The sequence below is a fragment of the Durio zibethinus genome, chromosome 23 (genome assembly GCF_047325235.1).
Source record: "Durio zibethinus cultivar Kanyao isolate XHJ-2024 chromosome 23, ASM4732523v1, whole genome shotgun sequence".
In the NCBI taxonomy this organism is placed as follows: domain Eukaryota; kingdom Viridiplantae; phylum Streptophyta; class Magnoliopsida; order Malvales; family Malvaceae; genus Durio; species Durio zibethinus.
Window position 1 is genome coordinate 18,220,279 of NC_143184.1, and position 26,701 is coordinate 18,246,979.

At 29.0% G+C, this 26,701-nt stretch overlaps 2 protein-coding genes across 5 annotated transcripts; both read right to left on the reverse strand.

The window, feature by feature from the left end:
- Window positions 1–517: 517 nt before the first annotated feature.
- Window positions 518–13,451, reverse strand: LOC111314708 (KH domain-containing protein At4g18375-like). Of its 4 annotated transcripts, XM_089752451.1 has the most exons (3): window positions 12,961–13,450; window positions 12,196–12,870; window positions 518–875 (listed from the first exon to the last, which is right to left on the reverse strand). In XM_089752451.1, exon 2 carries the CDS (start codon window positions 12,784–12,786, stop codon window positions 12,319–12,321), a length of 468 nt encoding a protein of 155 aa, XP_089608577.1. In that variant the 5' UTR covers window positions 12,787–12,870; window positions 12,961–13,450; the 3' UTR covers window positions 518–875; window positions 12,196–12,318. The 4 variants fall into 4 exon arrangements, with proteins under 4 accessions (XP_089608577.1, XP_022772074.2, XP_022772071.2 ...); XM_022916339.2 differs by having other exon boundaries at window positions 12,196–13,450; XM_022916336.2 differs by lacking the exon at window positions 518–875 and adding an exon at window positions 10,967–11,347 and having other exon boundaries at window positions 12,196–13,451.
- An 11,474-nt stretch (window positions 13,452–24,925) lies between these two features.
- Window positions 24,926–26,345, reverse strand: LBD40 (LOB domain-containing protein 40). Its single transcript, XM_022916335.2, has 2 exons — window positions 25,879–26,345; window positions 24,926–25,791 (listed from the first exon to the last, which is right to left on the reverse strand). The coding sequence occupies exons 1-2, from the start codon at window positions 26,066–26,068 to the stop codon at window positions 25,085–25,087; spliced, it is 897 nt and encodes a 298-aa protein (XP_022772070.1). The 5' UTR covers window positions 26,069–26,345; the 3' UTR covers window positions 24,926–25,084.
- Between the last annotated feature and the right edge of the window lie 356 nt (window positions 26,346–26,701).

Genomic DNA, 26,701 nt, shown 5'->3' on the forward strand with positions numbered 1-26,701 from the left:
AAATTCGACTCGAATTCAATCAAATTTTATTTTTTTAATTCGAATTCGACTCGAAATAAAAATTGAACTACTCGAGCTTATTCGATTAAACTCAATTAACATATAAAAATAACATTTTTATATTCGACAAAAACTCAATTATTTGTACTTGAATTCGAGTTTAAAATATTTTATTAATTAAAATAATAAAAATATATTTAAATATAAAAATTTGATTAAACTCGCGAATTACTTGAGTTGAATATTAGAGTACTCGAACTCGACTCGATTGATAAATCAAATTACTTAAACTCGAACTCAACTCGATAATAATTAAATCGAATTCAAATTTTATTTAAATTGAATCCGAATAACTTACGAATATTAATATATCATTTACACCCCTAAATTCAATTCAACCTAAATTGACTTTAAAAAAGAAATGATCCAAACTTACGTAGCTTGAAATTTGCAATGACCCAACCAAACCCAAAATTACCCAAAACCCAAAATGACCGGAATATTAATGAACACAATATGACCCAATGCAAGCCTGGCCCGCCCTTCCAATTGCCAAAAAAAAAAAAAAAGTAAATTACACAATTACGGTTTGAACTTTATGATGAATACAATATTAAAGTAGCTAAAGCAACACAAGAGAACATAAACCAGATAAAGAAATAGACCCTGAAAGGTTCATATCCACCAGAGCGGCTAGGTCCTATTGCAGCAGCTAGTGGTGGACTTTCTGGCATGCTTCTTGCAGGACCGGATCCATGAAGAGGCCCAACAGGAGCAGTTTCTGCTCCACTATTCACATCTCGCAAAGTTCTTACTTGAAGTCTGGATGCAACCGCTGCCAAAGCATACTTAGCAACACCAAAATTGCCGGATATCTGAATGGCAAAAAATAATTTAGTTTACATAAATAAAAAGCTGAAATAGTGAGAATATTAGGCCTTCAGGAAATAAGCAAAAGATATAAATACATATATACCCTTAAAGAGATATTTAATTTACAAAATCGTAAATTTCAAGAAAAAATATAATTTAAAAAAAATACGATATCTGATTTTTTTTTTATTTTCTTTTATTTCAGAATATCCTTTATTCAAATTCACTTATTTAATTAAAAAAAATCCACATATATTAAATTTTAAATAATTAATATAATCTCTTCAACATATATGATCGTAACTTAAATAATCTAATTTTTAATTGAAAGAGATTATTCAATGCGTTTTTTGTTAGAAAACGCTTTAAATAATTCTTACAAAAAATTAACGAAATTATTCAAAAGGTTTGTGACCAAAATACCTTGAATAACTCCCTTTAATTATTGAAGAGATTTTTCGTCACAAACATCTTCAATAATCCCCTTCAATTTTTTAAAATAAATTATTCGAAGTATTTTATGCCAAAAACACATTCAATAATTCATTTTTATTTTTTTGAGATTATTTAAAGTATTTTTTATCAAAAAACATCTTAAATAATCTTTTATAAAAAATTGAATGAGATTATTTAAAGCGTTTCTGATCAAAAACACTTTCAATAATCCCCTTCATTTTTTTTGGATTATTCAAAATGTTTTTTGACCCAAAAAACACCTTGAATAACCTCTTCTTTTTTTTTGAAAAAAATGCATTGAATAATCTCTTAAAAAAAATTGAATAGGTTAGTCAAGGTATTTCTAGCCAAAAATACCTTGAGGATTATTCAAGTACGTTTCTGGCCAAAAACGTCTTTAATAATCCCTTTCAAATTTTTTTGAAGATTATTCAAAACATTTTTGCCTAAAAAACATTTTGAAATATCCTTTCTCTTTTTTTTTTTTTGAAAAACATCTTGAATAATTCCTTACAAAAAATTGAATAAAAGTTATTCAAGATATTTCTAACCAAAAATGCCTTTACTAATCCTCTCATAAAAATTTTTGGTGATTATTCAAGCTATTTTTAATCAAAAACACCTTGAATAACCCCATTCAAGTTTTTGTAAAAGATTATTGAAGGCATTTTTCATGCGAAACGTCATATATAAACAAATTTTTTACCAACAGAAACTTACATCTGACTTGCATTCATTTCTAAAAATGTTTTTTCAAATAATAACTATTTCACAATTTTTTAATCAAGTCAAATTTGAAATAATGTTACTTTTCCCTCCATAATCTTAAAATATCACAATGAGATATGGGTTTTTGATTCCGAGACTTTTAGTATATTGAAAATCTATCAGTTTTTTTTCAAAATCAGATTATCTTGAACCAAACATTGAAATCAAATACCCAACAGTAAGATTCCAAAAAAAAATGTATGAATTTTCTCGAACCAAACGCCCCTTAATACATTTTTAACAAGATTACTTGTACTAGCTCTTCATCCTTAGATGCATACTTAGGCTTATCATTCTTCAAGTAAGCACGAATATCTGCCTGAGCTCTCCTCTTCATCTCATTGATTACATGACCTCCTTGCCCAACAATGTAGCCAACCTTACTTGATGGAACAAGCAACCTAGTAGTAATTGTACCTTTCTAGGACAATTCACTAGTTTTACTTAAATTGTAAAATGGCATCCATTGTTTGTGATCGCAGGTTCTATAGAAGCTAGAATAATATATGCTAGCATAAGCACTTCTTAAGTATAAAAAAGTACAAATTATCAGACAACAACAAAGAATTGATACTCAAAAGGCTAAAATTAGTTAAAATAAAATTTTTTTCTCAAATGAATGAAACTAGAGCGAAAATAAGAAAAACCTCAATGGCAAAAACACATATTGCAAACTTAAATGTGAAGTAGCACCAAAGTTTACTTAGCTTAAGACCCTGGGCACTATCATTATTTAACCAAGAAAAGAGCTTTATCTGAGTTCCAAATAAAGTTAATAATTCATTTTTGTATGACTTGCTTCAGCAAGGCCCAAGCCCAAAACTAAATAAATGGAAGCTACCCTCATTATCTTGACCAAAACCACCAACAATTATAGTCTAGTTGCTAATAAGAGAGGAAGACATATGGCCTGCTAAAACTAAAAGTCTTTGGAATGACCATATATGTCGATAATTAATCGATTATTTCTAGTCAAATAATGCAAAAGGTTAACTAATCAGTCATCATGTCCAGACAACTAGGTTATAGCATTTAGGATGTCTACATTATCACAACACTTGAGCAATGATCTATGTAGACATCCCATTTTGTCTTAAAAGTCTTTGAAATAAGCTTTACGCCCGAGTTGTCCCTTATAAGGGAGTAAAGTACCTACATCTTTCTGAGATTTTATATCTTTACATGAGCTAACAAAATACTCCTACTCAAGTTGAACCATTTCTACTTGTAGGCTATTATGGACGAGGATTAAGGTCTCTTACTAGTTTATAATGAATAATGATGTAAGAAATAATTTGAGAACCCTTAGACTATCAAACCCCTAAACCTAGCATGTAAATAAACCCTAAGTGTCTGACCTTAAATTAAAGTCATGCTTTCTCTTATGTTAGAAAATCCTAAATAGGACATATGATGAGATGTTTATTTTGTTTGTCAATTTATTATTGTTTTTTTTTTTTTGTGTATATTAGATGCATACTAACCTTTTATGTTGTTCTTTGTATTTATATATTGTTCTTTATATATATTATGTGTATACTAATCATTTTTTTTTACTATGCATACATTCACATCATTAGATCTATCATAAAGAGTAATTACCACAAAATAATTTTAATAAGACTCATAGTTACGTCCATAAAAAGCTTAGCAAAGTCTTCTATTGGCCTGAAAAGGAGTCTAAAGAGTTAAAGCTTGCAAACAAAAAGCTAAAAAAAAAAGTTACAGCACTTGAACAAGAAAATAATGAATGGATGAGTTTGTTTACTAACCTTAACATAACACGATCATCTACCAATTGAGAGCTGACCCAACTTTTAAAAGAAAATAAACAGTTGCAAGCACTCTCTAAAGTACAAAGGCACATCCAAATGTTGAATGGAATGGTGGTTGAAATTGAAACACAAATGAGTTATGAAAGAAAAGTGTGACTAATTAAATGAGGCATATGTAAAAAAGCATAACCAATTGGAGTCCCTATTTTACCAAGTCACTATGGGTACTTACAAAGCCACGCACATGGTAGAAAAAGTTAAAAAATGAAAGTCAAAAATGTCACCAGTGGGACCACATAGCCAAGAATTGCTAAATTTCCTTAATGAAATGCAAAACCAATATCGACAAATTAGAAATTTCTTTCCTCAATAAACTTTAAACTTTTCATAGATGTAATATTGGATTTGGTTAGAAATAACATTTTAATTCAATAAAGATTTTCTTTGTTAACAATTATTACGTGTTAAATTCTCTTTATTGTATTCATGCATTCTTATATTTATTCTCATATATAATTGGATGGTTTCATAAATATCATTCTAAATCTGCACCTTAATTGTGTAAGATTTCAATGATAGCTGATCAAATCACCACCAGTATAATACTCAAGCCCAAGCCAAAAGAATGGAGTAAGACAATGCAAGTTACATTAAAAAGTTAGAAAAGGCCCAAAAAGAACTCAAAGGGGAGTTGAGCAAAGTTTTGAAAGCACTAAGTAAGGTAAACAAAGGGAAAACTATAGAAGAACAGGCTCAACCTAAAGACCATATGTTGCAAGATATTGTTGACCTTTTGAATCCTCTTAGCTATGGTTCATATCAAGCCCAGTCCACCCCTTTACAACAATTTACACTTCCTACCCAATATACTTATCTAGGGATTTCTACTACATTGACTCAAGGGTAACTTTAAAGCTTCATTAAACGTGTATTCATAGAAAAGACAACCGAACCAATTCAAGTTTCCAACCTAGATGACCCAAAAAAAGGTGAAAAGTTAAAATTAAAGGCAGTTGAAAGTTTTAAAAAACTCAATGTTTGAATAAAAAATGAACCTGCTAAAAGAGAAACTACGAGCCGTTGAAGGTATATACTTTTATGACTCCATGTATGCAGTCATCCTTTACTTATCCCAAATGTTGTAATCCCGCTAAAATTTAAAGTTTCTGAGTTTGAAAAGTATAATGATACTAAGTGTCCGATCACACATAACATTACATATAGTCAGAAAATGGTTGCCTATACTAATGATGAAAAGTTATTGATACATGTATTCCAAGATAGCCTTATTAGCTCAACTATAAGGTGGTATGTTCAGCAAGATCAAACTTACATCCGTTCTTAAAATGTGCTCACTCAAGCATTTATTAATCAGTACTGTCACATCATTAACTTGGTCTCTAATCGCTTTTCTTTACAAAGCATGGATAAAAAAGTAACAAAATCCTTTAAAGAATATGCCTAATAGTAAAGAGATACAGTTGCTCAAGTTCAACCTCTTCTAACTGAAAAGAAGACGACAATACTATTTGTTAGCTCCCTTAAAAACACTTTATTATGAAAAAATGATAGGGAATAAAATAAAAAATTTTGTTGACATAATGATCTCAGGGAATATTATTAAAAATGCCATCAAAAGTGGTAAACTTGAAAAAAGAAAGACAAGTACCACCAAAAAAGATGGGATGCCCAAAAAAAAAGGTAAAACCCAAGCTATGAGTTTTGAGGGGTAATAGTTCAAAATTTATGCTCCATATCCACCATCTGTTCATCTAACTTACTACCATGAAGTTAATAATATTGCATAAGTCTCTTAACAACTTCATTACCCAACCATGAATAACATCTCCTCAAGTCTTTATCAACCAACCTTCGAAGCACCTACATATAGGGTTAGTCTTATCACTACACCAGTTTCAAGACCTAACAATCAAGTGAGTGGTTTGAAAAAATTCAAAGACAATCAAAAGAAAGCTCGCATTGATCCCATACCCATCATATATACTAAGTTATTCCCCAAATTGATCAGAAATGACCTAATATCTCTAATTCTTTTGAACCATTGAAGTCACCATATCCTAAATGATACAATGTTAATGTGACATGTAATTTCCATAATGAAAATATGGGTCACTCTATAGAAACCTATCTTGCTTTCAAGTATGAGGTGTAAAACTTGATCTAAGTAAACTCAATGAACTTCAACAAATTAAAGACTTAAATGTCAACAAAAGCTCTTTATCTGATCACCTAGGGGCATAATTTTAAAAAAAAAATATGAAAAAACTGACTGAAACTGCTTGTTATTTTAAGATTTCTTTAGAATATAAATCTTTTTTATGTACTTAAATTTCATCTTATTTTTCATTATTTTAATAAAAAAGATAGATATGATACATTTTCATAACATTTTCTCTTTCGTGTGAATCACCGTTATATGCTTTTACCTTCTTATATCTGTTCTCATATCTATTCTTTGATTCTAAATAATGAATATTCAGATAGTCATAACAATAATTTAAGATTCGATTTTGAAAATATCATTCATGATGCCATTATTAGTTTATTATGATTGCTAAATAAAAGACAAAATTAGTAAAAAATTTCGCTTGTTCAAAGAAAAGTATGCAATACGTGATCTTGACAATAATATTCACAAGTTTGCTCTTGGTTAATAAATGTTCTTAATCAAAAGTATTCATATTTGAGATAAGAAATTATCATTTTTTTTTTTACTTTTTACAAAAAAATAAAATAAAATTATCCTTTACTACCTAATTTTAGTTTATTAAAATTTTCTGTCAAAGAGCCTTAACCAAAGAGCACCCTGCCATTAGGGTCAAAATTTAAAAAGCTTAAAAAAGTGAAGATCCTTAGTGATTTTAGGGATAAGCCCTTTTACGCTCAAATCTTTTTTAAAAATGATGAAAAGTGCGATAAAAAAAAAGAAAAAAAGAAGAAATTGATAAAGCAAAGTATCAAAGTACTCAGCATGAAAAAAATGATCATTGATTTAATTATCTTTAAATACAATTTAAGCTTGTCTTATCCATTTCCTTCACAACTCCTCACCCTAGCCTACATTATATCCTTTAAAAGTTTATTTTAATCGAATATGAATACTCGAATTAAAAAATCACTAATTGAACTAAGGCAAATTTACTATTGGATTATTTGAGATTTTGATCAAAATGTCACTAACGGATCAAAAGGAAAGAGAAATTAGAAGAAAATATGAGAAAAAAAAACAAAAAAAAGAAAAACCTAAATTGTAAAGCCAAAAAAATGGTTTAAGTAAAAAATAGTCTCAAAAAAATGATTTCATTTAAGGATTCCAAGATATGGATGATGATCAATTCAAATATCGAAGATATTGATGTGTTTTTTAAAAAGAATTCTAAGTTAAAGTTCAAAATTGTCTGAACAGTCATTATTTTGAATGTTAATATCCCATTTAAACAACTATAGTATTTTGCTTTTATCCATATTTGATTTGTTCTTGACCAAATTTTTTTTCGATAATGAATACTCATTTTTCTTGAATAAATTGAGAAAAAGTATCATATTTATCATGAATTAAAATGAGGATAAATAAGTAAATGATAATATCTGTAAACGGTTTTTCTATTCTTTTGAAAAAAAAAATCTAAAATGAAAAGAGTAAAAGAAACCTGAGAAAATTTGAAAATAGCAAATTAGATGATCTACTAGTAAATATAATAATGGATTGGTCAACATAACCTGAATTGTGACCAGATAAAGAAATAACATAGATTGAATGATGGAATTTGTTTTAAAATCATCAGAGCTAAGAAGTTAAGAAAGAATATATGAAATGGAAAAGTCTTCAAAACTTTATTACCATAATTGAAATTTAATGGCATTGATTTAATGACATCTGCCTTACATACATTAAGTTCACATTGTTGTTTGAACAAATACATTTGAATCCTTGTTTTGATAATTGCATCATGGTTGGCGCATACATTTGCATTATATAATAAATATTTGAATCATTGTATGACATTTGCATGGTTAATTAGAACATGCATTTGTATTATTTGGTAAGAATCCAAATTGTTACATTTGTAACGTGTAGAAGAAATTCGCATTAACATTTATTACATACAAAATTTGACTTTGATTAGAGAAAATTTTACTTTTAAATTCTCAAATGAGAAAAATCTTTTATGATAAGACCTTTTTTATAAAAAAAAAATTTCAAATTTTTAAAGTTATAAAGCCTTTGTTTAAAGAAATTTTTTTCAAAAAAAAGTCATAATTTATAAGACTTTCAGGCATAATCACTAAAGTTGCTTGAATTAGAAATTTTGAAATTTTAATATTTAAAATTTTGGATGTGAAACCCTAAAGCTTTTCGAATGAAAAGCTTTAAAATTTTAGATGTGAAACCCTAAATTTACCGAATGTGAATCTTTAAAATTCTAAATATGAATCTCTAAAAATTTTCGAATATGAATCTTTGAAATTTTAGATGTGAATCTTTAAATTTTTCAAATGAAAATCTTTAACTTTTGAATATAAATCTCTGAAATTTTTGAATGAAAATCTTTGAATTCTAACTATGAACATTGAAATCTTTTATGTGAATACATGAATTTTTCAAATATTAAATTTTAAATTTTGTATGTGAATCACTAATAAAAATCTTTTGAATGTAAATTTTTGAATCTTTTATGTGAATTACAATTTGAAAATTCTTGCAAATCTTTGAAATCCTATGAATATGAAAATTTTTAAGAACCTGAAACTCTTGCAAATCTAAAAATTCTTACGAATCTAAAATTTTTACGAATATGAAAATTTTGAAAATCTTTGAATTCTTACGCACCTAAAATTCTTACAAATCTGAATTGTTGCGAATTTTTCATTCTTGCGAATCTAAAAATTCTTGTAAACTTGAAATTCTTATAAATTTGAAAATCTTGTGAATCTTTAAAATCCACATGAATTTAAAATTTTTGTGAATCTAAAACCTCTACGAAACTTGAAAACTTTATGAATCTAAAACCTCTGAGAATCTTGCAATTTTTGCAAATCTTAAAATCTTTTACTTCTTATTAAAGAACCTTACGAATCTTTGAACTTTTATGAAATTTTGAACCCTTAAATTTTCAAATTATGAATCTTTGGATTTCAAACTATAAATTTTAAATTTTTCTACATCGAGCAAAATAGATGTCTATTAACATTTTTTAATTAAAGTTTTTAAAGCTATTTAGCCTCTATATAAAAGCGTTTATTTCTTAATTTAAAGTTGTTTAGCTTCTATATAGAGGAGAATGTCTCTTAATTTAAAATTGTTTAACCTCTGTATAAAATAGTCCTTTTTTTAAAAAAAAATTTGTTAAACCCCTATTCAAATGAGCTCATTTCCTGATTCATTTTTTTAAGTTGCATGTCTCTGTTTAAAAGATCCTTAAGTTGAATCGAACAGAATTGGTATCTATATCTTTGTGCAATTCCTATTTTATAGAAACTATGTAAAAAAAAACTGTAGACATCCTATTTTGTTTGAAAGTTTTTCTAAAATTGAAAACAACCCATCAACCATAAAATGGACTCTGTTAGGAAGCATTCGACCCAACAAGATAAAAGCCCAAAATTTTTAATTTGATCTTGATTTTTTGTTTTAATTTTGATTTTTTTTAGATTCAGTTTTGATTTTAATTTTGTTATTTATTTTGGTTAAAAAAAAAAAGTCAGGGTAAAAAAAAGTCATTTGAGGTGACGGTCAAATTCTAAAATTTTAGGTTGTTTCTTGAAAGGTTTAGTTTTTTCGACAACCGATTGAATTTTCAGCATCGGTATCTAGGATTCTTTTGCTTGTTCTTGAGTGTTCTAATGAAATTTTAGAGAAAAGGTATAGAGAATTTGGCTAAAGAAAGAAATAGTAAAGCATTTTAAAAAGATTAAAGTTTTTTTATTTTTTACTTATATAGTTATGCCAAACAATGCCAGTTTGGCAAAAGAGCTAACCCGCATGAGCCCATGAAAATTCATGCATGACTCATTTGGTGAGCCGACCCAAATCGCAGGATTTGACTTTTTTTTCTTTTAATTTTTTGTTTTGATTTTTATTTTATTTTCTATCTTCTATTTTTACTTTTTTTTTCTTTGTGTTTTCATATTTTTATTTTTTGTTTTTATTGTGTGATTGAATTATTATGATAAAATAAATGATCATATCATTTATGAATTTTTTTGCATGATTATTAATTAATTATATGATAATTTATATCTATTGCATGATAATTTATATGTTATATTATTGCATGATACTACATGATATTATTTGCATGATAACTTTTATTTATTCGAATTGATTTTTTTCTTTCGAATTTAAAAAAAAAAAATTTTAAAATTTCAATCTTACCAAATTATTGAAAAATTTAAATTTTGAATTAAGTCTTAATAAACTATTGGATGACTTAATAAGTTTCCTTGAAAAAAGATTTTTAAAATCTTACCAACATATTAAAAGATAATTCTTGATGAAAAATATTACCAATATATTATAAGATAGTTTTGAAAATAAATTGTTTTCACAAATAAAAAATTTTTTCCAACAAAAATTAAATAAATTCGACAACGAAACCGCTTTAAAGTATGACACTAATCTTCATGAATACTTCTGAAGTAAAAAAATTATACTTCTGAAGTAAAAAAATTATCTTAAATTGCTATCAAACTATTGGAGTAATTTTAAAATTAATTTTCAATAATTAAATTATTTGGTAAAATTACAAAGATTACTTTATAGCTTTGATAATTTGAAATCAAATTGTTATCATATTTTAAATAAGCATTATGAGGATGTTATAACCTTCATCACTCGTAACCGCACTCCCGAACCTAAAATCTGATTTCATAAACTAGAATTTACATTTTAAAGATACTCAAATCAAATTTGAGACTTATCTTTAAAATATAACAGATTCAGTTAGGTAACCAATCACATATAAACAAAAAAGATTTGGTCACAATTCTTAAAATCTATATTTAACGATAGGTCCACAGATTTATACGTTAGAACAATCACTCATGCCAAAAGGCCCAAAATGCAATAAAACTAGAAAAAGCCTCCGTATCATAATAGTAAAAAAGCCATCTCACTTGGTAAACCATAAGGCTAATCAAATGATAAGTCATTCCTTAAAAGAAAAGCCTAATCCTATATGAAATTGACTCATGAAATATAAAGGATGTTTATATTACCACATCAGTGAGATGTAATACATGCCTATATGCCAACTTATGCATCCTATACTATTAACACATACAATGTAGATAACTTTGTATCCCTGCGTACAATCCTCTATGGAACATTCTTCTTAAATGTCATCCTCAAGCTTCCAGAACCTCCATCACATTTTCAAAATATTTTGACATTATACGCCATCCTCTCTCCAAGAAATGGTGATGGGCCAAAAAATAAATGCCAATGGCCTAAACTATTCAAAGATAGCACTTCATTCAACTCCAAGTTGGCAGTTTAGAGCATTGAAGCAGTGAGATATAGGTAGTAAAACTTTAACCTCTAAATTAGAATCTCAATTAGTATTTACATACCATGAAAGTAAAAAGGTGAGAAACAAGAGGAAATAAATGATATTTATGTTTTTTCTTTTTCTAGGAATCATATTTGTCTTAAATTCATTGGAATAACATAATCTGATTGACGATGACTACAACTACTCCACTCAACTAAACCTTAATCCAAATCTAACTAAAGCAAGCTATATAATCATTTTTCCGCACTTAAATGTAGTCCAAGGAAAATAATTTCAGCCAACCAATCATTATTAAACAAATAGCAAGAAGCAAGGAAAAGGAGCCTATAAATTATATTTACACTAACTTCCTTTAACAAATAACGAAACTAATGTTGTTTGAAGATAGCCCGTATCTTATTTCATGGTTGTAAGTATTTAAAAGAAAGCATCAATTCTGAAAGATGACTTTAAACAACAAGATTTCAAGATGAACTAGCAGAAATTTTTACAACACAACACAGAACAAGAATAGGGAAAACAACTAAAAAATAAAAAAAATAAAAAAAAAAACAGAGGAAGGGCAATAGTAAGAAAAAAATGACAAGTGGCATCCAAGCATAATATGGACTCAACCAGCTTTAAAGTAAAAATATATTGTAAGGAGCCTCTTATAAGAGAAAGGAAATTCAAACACATAATACAAAAAAAGATGCATACAATAGCCATTCAACATTTCAGCATGTTCATTTCTTCGTCAAACGCATACAATAAACAAAAATTTGTACAGCTATAAAGTTAGTAGATACCTGCACTTATTCATCGGTTGCCATTGCACAAGCAGAAAGATGATCAATAGGAAGAACACGGATACTACCATTTGTCTCAGTTCGCAATCTTTAAATCACATCACCCCGTCTCCCTAAAAGACATCATACCATATTATTTAGAACAAGAAGTCGTGCAGTGACAACAGTATTCCCGTTATCATCATCCGATGCCATCCCACCAAACAGATGGTCCTCAACAATCCGACCATGAACTTTCAACAGAGCATACTGAGCAACACAGCAAGGCTCCATCGCTACCACCACCTCTTTTTCATTCTCACCACACGAATCTTCATCAGAACTATGTTTTTTCACCTTCAACGGCGAACTATAAATAATAATAACTCTCTCATCACAACCAAGAACTAAATCACCAACCGTGATCTTTGCCTCAGTCTCCTCCCTTAATGCTTTTACTATATTCCCACCCTTTCCAACAACACCACCAATTTTTCTCCAAGGACAGAGTACACGATCAACAGTGTCTCCAGGATTAGAGCTCCCAGAATTACTAACCCATTTCAGTTTCCTATTATTATCGACCCCTTTCTTTTTAAAGGGCGTGTTCATCTGTTTCTTAAAAAAATTCCTCTTCCTCCTATCCTTTTCGACGGGAAAAATTACTCAAAAATAAAAATTCCTTCAGGATTTTCCCTAAGTAGAATTCAACAAAGAAAACAACTAAATAACAAAAACATTCCCAGTAATATAATCAAACCCAATGCAGAACTTAAACTAAGCTACCTGTTGAAAATAAAAGTTGAAGATTCCACGCTTCAGTTGCTGGGGTACTAAGCTTGAAACAGGAGCTTAAACAAAATTCCATAAATATAAAACATGTATTTCTTTTAAAGTAGGGCATATTAAGATTGTTAATGTAATTTGCATTTTAAAATGAAATTCTGAAAATTTTGAGAAATATATCAGAGTAGATGAGATTAGGTAATGAAAAATGAAGAAATGAGGTAAAAGGAGAAAATAAAATTAGGGTTTGGGAAGGGAAAAGTTGAAAAAGAATGGGGGGGAAGCTGCTTACCACAGAGTGATTTTAAAGGAGAGACTAAGGGAGATAAAAGGAAGAGTATTTGCCTGATCTCTCTCCATCCTTTTAGGAGAGGGAATTTTGGGAAGTAACAGAGGCGGTTTCTGTGTTTTCTTCCATGCTTTTGCTTTTGTTTTGCTTCCAGAGAAAAAAAATTTGTTGGTGGGTCAGGGATGATAGTTCAATTTGTAACTGACGTGTTTTGTCCTTATCCAATTTTTTAGAGTCAATTTTTTTTTAAATTAAGTATCAGAATTGAGTCAAGTAATAGTAAAAAACCAATTAGGATCATATTGAGATTGGATTTTACGCAAATCCAATATATATAAAAAATTATTTTTTAATTATTTATTTAATTTTATATTTATATATTTATTTAATTTATATTTATATTAAAAATAATATTTTATATTTAAAAAATAATATTTTATTAATTTTAAATCAAATCAAATTAAATATAATTTTATACAATATTAAATATGGTCAAGTATAGATTTTATATACATAAAATCCAGTCATGTTCAAATTTTATATGTATAAAATCTAGTCGATGAGTTTTGTTCATCTCAATTTGAACCATTGTCATCCCTAAATGGATTAGTCAATCGATTTTAAAGTTTTGCTTATTTGAAAGTTTGGGCTTGGTCATGGCTTAATTTTTTTCTTTATATTTAAGATATCATATGGTAACATTTGATATGTTTTTCGATTTCAAAAGACAAGTTTGAATTTTTTTTAATAAAAATTTAAATATTAAAAAATTTTAAAATTTTATTATTTTATTAAAATTTTATTATTTTATTTAAATAAATCTTTATATTTTTACTGTACTCAAATAATCTCTTATTTTTTATTTATATCCAAATAAACATTTATTTAAACAAAAGATGAATTTATTTTAAAGACTTATTTAAATATAAATTAAAAGTTAATAATTTATTTGGATACAAATTAAAAATTAAAAATTTATTTTGATGTAATAAAAATATAAGATTTTATTTAAATAAATATTAAATTCAATAATTTTTTATTATTTTAATTAAAAAATTTAATCAAATAACTGTATTTGATCATTTGATTATATTCAATAATAAATACATGTATCTTTTATTAAAAATATGTCTAATTTCTTTTGGACCTTTTCATGGAATGCTAGTTTAGTTGTTCAAGTGTTTCTTTAGTTTTCATTCCATTCATACTACTTGGATGTCCCAAATGTCTCAACAAATCATTTTTACTAAACACAGTGATAGATGTTATAAAACAAGACTAGTGATGACTAGCAAATCAAACTATGATAAGTTATTCAAACCCAAATTCAAAAGGTTCTTACTCAATTTTCTTATTGCTTGCTAGAAAAAATTTAAAGAATAATTATCTTTTTTTCTTCTTATTATTTTTAGAATAAAGGAGTACATCAAAATAAATAAGAACAGTGAAGTTCATTATTAGGAAATAACTTACATAAAACAAAAAATAAAAATAAGAAAAAGAAGGAGAATTATTCTATTATAAAATAAAAACAAACCCCTAAAAGCTTGAAAATCAAAACAATTGACTAAATCAAAAAAATAAATGAGAAATATTTTCAAAATAAATTAGGAAACTAGGCTACACTAATGTAGGAGAATCAAATTTCTATACTCCCTTTCAAACTAGGTTATGAATGTAAATCATACCTAACTTAGATTTCAATTAATCAAAAATGCTTCTATGAAGAACTTTAAATCAAAACATTTGCAATTTGAGAATTTGTAAGAATATAGGATAGTTTGATCGACTCATTTTCTATCTTTTCTTTTATGAAATGCAAGTCCAACTTTATGTACGTAATTTTGTCACGATAAACAGGATTTTTGACAATACTTATAATAGCCATATCGTCACAAAATAATGTCATAGATGTCACAGTCTAAACTTTTAATTCTTCAAGTAACCTCATCAGTCAAATTCTTTCATAAATATCATAAGCCATTACTTTAAACTCATATTGCTCCTAGCTAAAATAGCTTGCTTTTTACTTCTCCAAGTGACCAAATTATCATAAATATAAGTGTAATATCCTGTAGTAGAGTTTCTATCTATTACAGATCCAACCTAATCAGCTTCCGTGTATATCTTGATTGCCATATCCATTGACTTCTTAAAGTATAAATCTTCACCAGAACTCTTCTTTAAGAACTGTAGGATGAGATGAACAACTCTGAGGTGCTTATTGGTTAGATTATTCATGTATTTGCTCACCATCTCCATTGCAAACTTGATATTAAGTCGTGTGTAGAAAAAGTAAGTAAGCTTTCTAACTAGTCTTTGATATTATCCTTTATCCGTTGTTGTAACGTATCGATCTAGAGACTCGATTGTAAGACGTAAAATATAGAAATCATGAAAAAGATATAAGGAGTCACCACCAATCTTTTTTAGGGTGTAATTGGCCATCCAAAAATTTATCTTTCTTAATAAAACAATAAAACAAGTTTAAAGTTTATTAAAAAGATAATTTCGGTCTATGAAAACAAGATTGGATTCAGGAGTCGGTTACATATGGAGAATGATTAGCACCCCATAATGCCTATAGAATTGGTACTAATTAATTATACACTATCATTGGTTTTTGATAAAAACAGTTTCATTTTTAGATTTAATAATAATTCCCTTTATTTTTTAGAAATGAGATTAATTTAAAGAAAACTTTATTTAAAAGTATTATGAAAAATTTTTTAGATTAAAAAAATATCTTCAAATTCTCTGACATACAAACAGAATTCAAAAATAGTCTTTTTATCTAAAATTTATCACAACATTCCTTTTAAAAATAATAAAATAACATTCTTTATAAATGATAATTATTGGCAACTTTCTAACATCTAGAGAGAGTACCAATAATTATATTTCATAAAGTTATTTTATTTTTCTTTGTTTAAAACTAATTTTTAAAAACTTTATATGTAGTAAAAAAACAAAAATGACATAATATGATTAATATTAAACTTTAATAATTAGAACAAACATATATATATGTATTATAAATAAGTACATTAATTTAAAAAATAAAACATATGCAAATGAAGATCAAATATGAATTTAAAATTCGGATCTTTAAATATAAAAAGATCACTTGGACTATTCAACCTTTAGGTAGAGTTTTGGGTGTGATCTTTTATATTTAAAATTTCATCATATTATTTTTTATTATTTTATATTTATTGTTTTTAACAAAACAAATTTATTTTGAGTTGCAAATATGTATAAAAATTCTTAATAAAATAAAACCTCCTTAACACCCCAACATCTAAGCGGTATTCAAGAGTAAATTTTATTTTTCGAAACATAATTTGAATTCCCTTCAACATCTAGGTAAAGTTTCCAAAATCATCATTTTCATTCATTTTTTATAATTTTTTAAAAATATTTTTTTATCTTGGTTTTTCAAGCAATGATAATAATTCCAATAGCAAACTTAAAAAAACATTAACATAAGTATTAATAATTTTAATTTTACAAGAATCATTCTATTTTCTTAAGACATTTTTTTTTTATATTTGAATATGCATATATATATATATATATATGCATAAAAATGCATTAAATAATAGAATTTAAAAAAAAAATATTATACCAAACAAAGTCTTAACCCAAGGCTTAAATTTAGCTTGAATTAAATTGAAAGAGCAAGCAGGCCACAGCAAATGGTATTGGGCTTAACAGGTACGGGTCATGTATACACTAACGAGTCTTGGTCGGTCATTTGGGTCGAGTCGGACAAGTTGGCTGGTCACAAAAGAGTAGAGTCAAATTGACCCGTCCGACTTCTGTTTCCTTTTTTTTTAGCTTTTAAAAGCTAAGTTTTTTTTTTTAATCTCATTTCATCTCCCTTAAAAAAAAAAAAACTTTCTTGTCATCAAAGAGAACTAACAGTTTTCCACTAGCTTTCGCTGACTGCTACCAACCTTCTGTAATTTGCTGCTCCAGTCATCGGAGCTCCCCATTTGCTGTCGCTGAACTGTTAACCTCCTTGCAATGCCGTTCTCTTTGCTACACTACTGCTTTCTAGTGGCGTTGCAAACTTTTTTTTTGTTTCTCCTTGTTTCTTTATTTTTTGTAATCTGTGACTAATTTTATTTGTTTTAGGTTAGCTTGGTGCTGGTGGTTCCAACCCTACGGGGAGGACTATGTTTTTTGGTTTTGAATTATTTTTGTTTTTTTATTTTTGGTATCTTTTTGGTGATTTTTGGTTGGAGAATAGGTTTATGGCAAGGATGGATGGGTTTTCTAGTTCAAGGGCTATTGGGCTAGTGTCAGAGATGAGTGGGTTTTGGTTGACTGGAGCTTACAAGGACTTGGTTGCGTGGGTACGGGCGAATGGAAAGGTTGGTGAGGGTGGTAACTAGATGCCCAGTGACATGCACACTTTCAGAGGTTCTGGGATGAAAGGACCGATGATGGGCAAATGAAGGGCTCTTTTTTTTGTATTGAAGGGTTTTAAGTGTCTTAAGAGAGGTTGGTAGGCACAAGACTTAGGTCGAGGGTGGCTTGAGAGGGTTGTTGTAAAGGGCTATGGAGGAGGTTGGGTGAAGTAGGCACTGTTCGGGGATGATTCTTACTGGGTTTAATGAGGTGCTAATGGAGAGGCCCTGGTGGAACGGAGGGGCTGGGGATGGCTTTAGGTAAGCGTCGACTAGGGTCTCGAAAAGGGGCTGATGAGGATGGGTTTGGCGAAGGGACGGTATTGAGAGGTGCTTGTGAAAAGCTATGAAGCATGAGTTCTAGTCGGGAAAGATGGTGATGGTTAGATGGTTAGATGGTTTTGTCTGGTGTGCGTAAAGGGGTTTGGTGTGTGTAAGGCTGGGTATGGCTTGGATTTAATGGTACTGGCAAAGGTGCTGAGAACGGGCTGTGAAGGCGCATTAGTGCTAGGTCAGGGCAGAGGTCTTGCATAACTTGGTGATTGAGTATAGGGTTAGGCTAGGTAAAGATTGGGTTCTAGTATCTGCTGGGACTGGGGCTAGGTGAAGTAGGATTGGTGCTTGGAAATGGTTTGGAGTAGGCTGAAGGGTGCCGAAGAGGGGTTGGCATGGCCTTGGCGAGGTTTTGAAGGGATTCTTGTGGGAGAAGGCTTTAGGTGGAAAAATAGGTGATTTCCGCTCATGTTCTTATCATCATTGGTTTTTAAGTCTGAAATTTTTGTTTCTTTGCAGGAAGAAACAACTGGGGTTTTGCCACCTTGTGGTGTGGAGTGGGCAGGGTGTACAGGCTTGATATGGTGCTGGCCTGGTGCTCATGGGTAATGGCTGGTGCACTAGTACTAAGCCGAGGTAAGGGCCTATTGCGGTAGTGGCTGTCGGCCACTTTGTTTGCTTTTTTTTTTCTTTCCTTTTTTTTATGTAATTTAATTTTTGTAATTAATCCTTATTATACATTTTATTTTAAAATTTGATTAATTAATTAATTATTTGTTTATATATATTTTAGTTTTCCAATTAATTTGATTAATACTAAATAATAATAATAATAACAATAAAATAAGATTAAAAATAACTAATTCGATACAGGTTCAAAAAAATCCGATTTAACATTTAAACAAGCCTAAAAAACATGCAAATTGAGCTTAAAATATTAAACAAATTCAAATTAACTCAGACAAAATTGAGTATCTATATTCATGAGAGAGCCTTCATCTTCACTTCCAATTTTATTAGTTGAGTCCATGAATGTATCGGCAGGTTTGCATCCAATCATACCGATTTCTTTGAATAAATCAAGTATATACTTATGTTGAAACACTGATATTTCATTTTTAGATCAAGCCACTTCCATCCTAAAGAAATATTTAAGAAACCCTAAGTCTTTTATTTTAAACTCATTTGTAAGGAGTTTTTTCAAATCATCTATTTTTTTTCTTATGGTCTATGGTGATTATGATATCATTTACATAAACAATAAGAATTATTCTTTTTTTTTCAATAATAAACTTAACAAATATAGTATGGTCATATTGACATTAAAAGAATCCATACCTCTTCACTACATTGGTCAACCATTCAAACCAAGCCTAAGGAGATTGTTTAAGTCCACAAAGATTTTTAAAATTTGCACACCTTGCCCATGTCATCTTGTCTTTCAAAACCAAAGAGAATTTTCATGTAGATATCATCTTCCAAATCACCATTTAAGAATGCATTCTTGATGTTAAGTTGGTGTAAAAGCCAATCCAAACTAGTTTTAGTAACAATAGAACTCTAATTGAATTAAGTTCGGCTACCAGAGTAAATGTCTCTTCATAGTCTATCCTATAGGATTAACCCATTTACAACAAGTCTAGCTTTAAACCTATTTATACTTACATATGTATTGTGCTTTATTGTGAAAATCCACTTATATATTTTTTTTCTTTAGGCAAATCTAAAATTTTTCATGTCCCATTCTTCTTTAGTGCCTTGATTTCTTCAAAAACTACTATCTTCCAATCTTGTTCATTAAAGGCTTTCTAAATATTTTTTAAAATGTTCACATTACCAAAGTTAGTAGTAAAGGCTTAAAAGTTTGGATTTAACCTTTCATATGAGATGTACTTGCATATAGGGTACTAGGTTCTTGATCTTACACTTTTTCTTAATGCAATAAAAATTTCAAGGTCACAAGCTGGCTCACAAGTTTTAGTTTTAGATTCAATAAAGATATTACTTATGTTAGTTCTAAATTCTTGAAAACTTAGATCAAGTTAATTTTTAGTGCTTGATTGTGTACAATTGTCTACTTCTTCCTACATTTTTTGCTTTCCTGAGTAGGTATCAATTCTTTTTATTTTTCATGCATAACCTTAGGGTTTGAAATATCGAAAGTTGTTTGAAAAGGTTGGGTGTGTTGAAAATCTAGTTTTAAAGGGACTAGTTAAGAATCTAGTTTTAAAAAGGCTAATTGAAAACTGGTTTTGAAAGGGTTGGTTGGAAAATTGGTAAGTTAACAACTAAAAATTGATATTCCTAAGCAGTATTCTTTCACTAAATATCATTGTTGCTATAGTATGAAAAATTCTCAAAGAATATGACATCCATAGAGTGATAAAATTTTTGTAATAGATGAGTAACATCTATAGCCTTTTTAGTTTGAGGAATAACTAAGGAAGATGCATGTTAAGGCTTTGGGATCAAGCTTGCTACGACATTGTTGGCTAATATAAACAAAGGCAATGCAGCCAAAGAGTTTGATAGGAACGGAAAAAATAAACAAAGTTTATATGTAGGAAGTAAGGAGAAGCCAAAAACTCAAAAAGGCATTTAGTTAACCAAATAAACTACAATAAAGACAGCTTCTTTCTAAAAATATTTAAGCATATTGGAAGTCAACAAGAAGGATCTAGTCACTTTTATCAAATATATGTTTTTGGATTTAGCAACCATATTTTGCTATGGAGTGTTAATGTAAGAGCTTTGACAAATAATGCCATGATTGGTGAAGTAAGGATCGAGAATAGAATTGAAGTATTTCCTCCCATTGTCAATTTTTAAAACTTGGATTTTGGCTTGAAATTAGGTTCGTACCATGCTATTGAAGTTTTAAAAATTTTGGCCAACCTTATACTTTTCTTTCATAAGGAATACGCAAGTGAGTTGAGTATAATCATTGATAAATGTAACAATCCACCTAGAACCTATGATATTATTAACTTTTTAAGGTATTGAAATGTTATTTTGAATTATTAAGAAAAGCTAAGATGATTTATATGAAAGGTTAGGATAGGTATTTGAAGCATGCTTTGAAAGTTGATAAATTTCACAATAAAAATCTTTAGAGATTTTACTGAATAATGAGGCAAATAGCCTTTTTAAGTGCAAAATATTTGGATGTCTTAGTCTATAATGTCATGACATGATAAAGTCATATTTACTAGTACTAGAGGCTAAGGTTATACAAGAGTTTTGTGATTTTTCAAGTGCATTATTGTGGTCTCTCAAGTGCATTATCTTGTAAAAGGTAAAGCCTTACACATATCCTAGCACTGCCAATAATTTTCTTCGAGCCCAATTCTTAAAATTCACACAAGTTAAAAAAAATTTTAGTGACACAACATCTATCCTTTGTAAGTTTACTGATGAAAAGTAGGTTACAATTTAAATTAAGGACATAGAGGACAAAGTCGAGTGTTATGTCTTTCAAAACTATAATAGAACATGTTCTTGTCACCTTTGAGAGAGATCCATCGACAATTTTTACAGCAGAACTATTATAGTAAGTTCTATATGTCTTGAATAAGAATATATCTCAAGTCATGTGGTCTGATGCTCCGAAATAAACAATCCAAGATTGTGTATTTCCTTATTGAACACTTAAGGCATTTAGGAAATTATCTTTTTTTGTTAAAAAACTAGTTCCAAAGGTTGCAAACTTATTTTGAAGGGTTTATTGGAACATCACCTTTTTTGTAACTTTTCTCATGCCATACCTCTGTAGATGAAAAGTTCTCACTCTTATTGGACATAATGGAAACTCGTATGGCTACAATTTAATGGTTTAGGTCGATTTACTCTGATACCATATGAAAAACTTAAAGAACAATTTTCTTTTTTTCTTTTTATTATTTTTATAATGAAAGAGTACATCAAAAAAATAGGAACAGTAAAGTTTCTTATTAGGAAACAACTTACAAGAAACATGAAACAAAAATAATAAAAAGAAAGAGAATTATTCTATTCTAAAATAGAAACAATTCCTTAAAAGCTTGACAATTAAAATAGTTGACTAAATCATAAGAATAAATGTGAAGTATTCCCAAAATAAATTAGGAAACAAAGCTACACTAATGTAGGAGAATTAGATTTCTTCACTAGTTATAGAATTAAAGTAAAGCTCAAGCTTTAAATGTGTTTTTTTAAATAAGAGGTCATAATCTAGAGATAAGAGAAAAGATTGTAGATATTAAGTTTATAGTTGTTGGATATCATCTCTTAAAAATAACTACATAAACCAACTTAATTAAATTCCAAATTCAAGTGATTTTAGTAATATGATGAATTGATATAAGTACTTTGTATTACGCTCAAATGAGTTGTAAGTCTCGTGAATAAGTTTTCAAGCATTGGCTTACTTTTTTATGCCCAAGGCTCAACCTTTTATAAACAATTATTACTAATTTTATTTGTTAAAATGGTTATAAAACCCACATAGGTTAAATTTTAGTATCATCTTTGGTTGTTATTGACTTGATTGCTCCATGTAAATGATTAGTATAGGAATTAAGAAGAGATTATTAGCCAATTATGTGAAGATAGATGTTGAGGATTCAATTGTTATGCTTGGCAATCATGTTTTTAGTATTTTCTGATAAATTTGTTTTTTAATTAATTAAAAACAACAACAACAACATATTTGTTATTTAAAACTCATGAAATGCATGCTTGTATCCTATTTTGTCCCAACACCTTTTGTGATGCAAGGAAATTACTATTTCTAACAATGGTTAAAATGCATGTTTCAAGTAGTATGGTTCTATAATGACGTCATTTGGATATGAATCAAAACTCGATATAATTTACAAGTTGTCAAGTTAAAAACTCATTTGATTTTCTAATTATATCACTTACGTCAGTTTGATACCAAAAGAATAAAAATTTACGTTAAGAACTTAAGTTGTATTCATAAGACAAATTACTTCATAAGCTAAGCTTATTATGACTTATGACAAGGCATATTTAGTCAATCATCAAAGCATCATTTGTCGAGCAATTCTCTAATTAGATTACATGTAAGAATCATGTCATTTATGAATCCATCATAGTATCAATAATAGAGGAAAAAAATTTTAAAAATATATTTTAAAAAAATTAAAATATAAAAAAATCAAAATTTTCAAGTAAAATTCAAAATTAAAAAAAAACAAAAAAAAAAGAAACTTTTTAAAAAATCAAACTTTGGAAAAAATTTTTCAATAAATTTAAATTTTACAGAAAAAAATTCAAAAAAAAAAAAAAAAAAAAAGAGAAAGGTGAGTTAAAGATGAAGGAAAGGATGGGAAAAAAGAGAGAAGAGAAGGTAAAGAAGGAAAGAACTGGTTGATTGGTTGTCCATCGAGTGGTTTAGGACTGATTGCGCATTGAATTAGGATCGGCACAGATCTAGTTCAAGCAAGTCAGATTGATGTTGATTTACCTTGTTCGGACATATCATCACTCATCTATCTCGATTTGACTAATCAATGCCAGCATCAACCCATTCACCGCCCTTTACTCTCCCCTCATTTCTCAATCCTCCTTTCCTTTCTTTTTTTGGTATTTATATATTTTTTAATTAAAATAAAAATCTATTTTTATTTTTTATTTTTTTTAATTTCGAAAAAAAATTTTACTTTTTACCAGGTATCATGATTTTATTAGATGTTTCTCTTACGACAATATATTAGCTGACGATGAAAAGAATTAAAAGTAAAATATGTAATGAAAGTAAACTTTGTTTACTTACAAATTTTTATTTTTCAAGTACTTACCGACAAAAGTATTATAGTTTGAAGGGTAAATGAATTTAAGGAAAGTAAAGCTTTTTTTTCAATGATAAGAAGGAAATTTTTAAATTGTGGTTAAAGTTTTATTAATGTGAATTTAATTTAATTTTATGTTGAATCTTATCAATAATTATGTTAATTTAGTTCACTCGTTTTTTTGTATAAATTGTGTAATATTTTGAGATTTATATATATAATTAGTATTTGATATACTCTCATAATAAATTCTTAATTTAAAAAAATATAATAAGAGACTAATATATATTTTATTTATATTTTTAATTAATTATTTATATTTTAAAAATATATGTAATTTTCTTAACCCAACTTGTAAAGTTTAAAATCCTCATTATTAATGGATTTGATAATATTTCATATAGATATTAAAAATTGTTCGATGAACAATTGTAGCTTATATTTATTCATATAATCTAATTAAAAAAACTCATTCTCAAAATATATATTATATAAAAAAAACTGAGTTTGATTTCGCGCAATGCCAAGTTACTAAAGCTATGTTTGATTTATACTTTTATTTATCTTGTATTTTAATTAATTAATTTTTTACTTTTATTAAAAAATAAAACCGAAAACAGTAAATAAACACTAAAAAAACAAAAAGAATGAAACGAAGAACAAAAGAAGTGAAAAAATTTAGGTTCTCTTCTGTCTGTTATCTAAGAAATGTATACAAAAAAACAGTTACGAGTTAATGGCCTAATGGTAAAGTCAAAACTATTTACAACTGAAAACGTTAATGACGTTTAGCGGCAAAGTGAAATTTAAATATATAAAATTAAAATTAATACAATATCTTGTATTTAAATTCAATAAAGGCAATGCGTTAAATGTAAATTTTTTTAAATAATATTTTAATTAATATTAATCAGTGCACATAAACATATTTTTTAGTAAATAGAAATTAAATTTTTTAATAATCAAATAAAGTATCGGTTAATTTTTTATGCACCGTCATTGGAGGTTAAACTCTAAAATGCTCTAAAATGGTAACTTTTTAAATTCCATAAATAATGTTAAACATATAAATATTTAAATTCAAGCAGTATATTGTTCAAAATTAAATTCTTGTGATTCCCTCTATAAATTTATCATTTCTATTCATGTTAACCACATTTGTACATTCTTCCTTTTTTTCCTTTTCATAAAGGGAACATAAAGGTAAAATAAAAACCAAAAAAGAACTTACCACAAAACAAAAGAAAATACAAAGAAAAAAAAAACCCCACCCACAACTCTTCTATGCAAAATAAACAAATGCCGAAACTTATCCGCCAAAACTGGACCAACCTATCCTTTCTTTCAAAAGCCTTTTAAGCCGGATAATCCAGCCCCAGCTCTACCTTACACGTTTCACTATTCTCGCACGTGCCGTATGCCACAACCACCTTCCTTTTCTTCACAGGTACCACCACGTGACACGCACGTGATTTTACCGGTTGAAACCCAAGCGTCAGCTCCAGCCCAATCTCGCCCCTTACCTCCGCCGTCCTGTCCTCTGAAAGCTTACCTCTGAACTCTGGTTCCGTCGGAAACAACTGCGATGCCGCCGCTGTTTCCTCCGAGATCATGCTCTCGGTTTCTTTACTTTCCCCATCCATAACCGCCAACTCCGACTGGTGACTCAACGAAGACTCGTGACTCGTCGAACGGTTTCCTTCATCGGCGTAACACCGCGCATCAGCTTCTGCGTTGTGGTTATCTTCCTCCACCAGCGGCTTATTCAACTTCGGCTTGACAGTTCTCTTCACTCGGCACCGAGTCTTCACTCGATGAACATCGTTGGACGCTGCAGAGTTCTCATCTTTGGAAACATGACGAATGTCGTATGCTTTAAGAGGCGGCCCTTGACCATTTGCAGCGGCTTCCGAAGCAATCGGCGTGATCGGAGCACCTTTTAACACAGCTTCCACGGCGGCTTGACAAAGTTGCCAGCTTCCGGACCACAATAACCCGACCGAACCGTAAATAGGGTTCACAATCCGCCCACAAGCCTCGTATAATAATGACCTAAAAATAGCTGAAAATAATAAAAAGGCGTCAATCCAAAAGCCACTCATGTAACTCCTACGATGAGGTAAATAAGAAATATTTCTTGGGTACTGACCAGGACGGAGATGTTCGGGGCCGGCGTTGATGAGGTTCATGAGACCGGCACGGCCGTAGAACTTGGCGAGAAAAACGGTGGCGTTTGCTTGGGATTCAGGGCTTTTGATCCATTGTAAACAGGGTCTAATGCTACAGTTCTCACTGCAGCCTTTACGAAGGACCCGACATCCATTACAGCTCATTCGCATTTTGAAATGTTTGACAAAAGAGAAAAGGTGAAAGAAATGAAAGGAAAATAGTTGCTTGAGAGAAAAGGGGAACGAAAATAAGAGGAAAAAAGAAAGAAATGGAACGGAAATAGAGGAAAGAAAAAGAGAGTAGGGATTTTGGGAGATAGAATTGAAGTGAGAGTATTTAAGGGAAGAAAAAAAATAAATTAAAAAGTAAAAAATTATGCAGAGAGGCCGCTGGGTTTTCAGGTACAAGGGACGCAGTTGTTTTCATCTCCAAAATACTGGTTTCCACATTCAAGGAGGTTGGCTTCAAAAAGATTAAAACAAAAAAAAAATTTACTATGTTTTGAATAGTTTTTTTTTTCACCACTCTCAGTTCATGCGCGTGTAATGCACTCCTAATTAATGAATCCAATTTGGGATCTCCATTGGAGGCGTACTTAAGGTACTGTCCCTTCTGCGCAGGGCAATCCAAAAATTTACTGAACGTTTCTCGAATATCGATGCAAAATGTCATTTACTATATTACCTCTAATTGTTTCATTAAATTACAATCTTTTTAGAGAAAAAATTTAAAAAAAAGGATAAAATGGAGATTGAAAAATAGGACAAGTGGTGAAAAAAGTTTAAAGATGCCATGCAAATGGT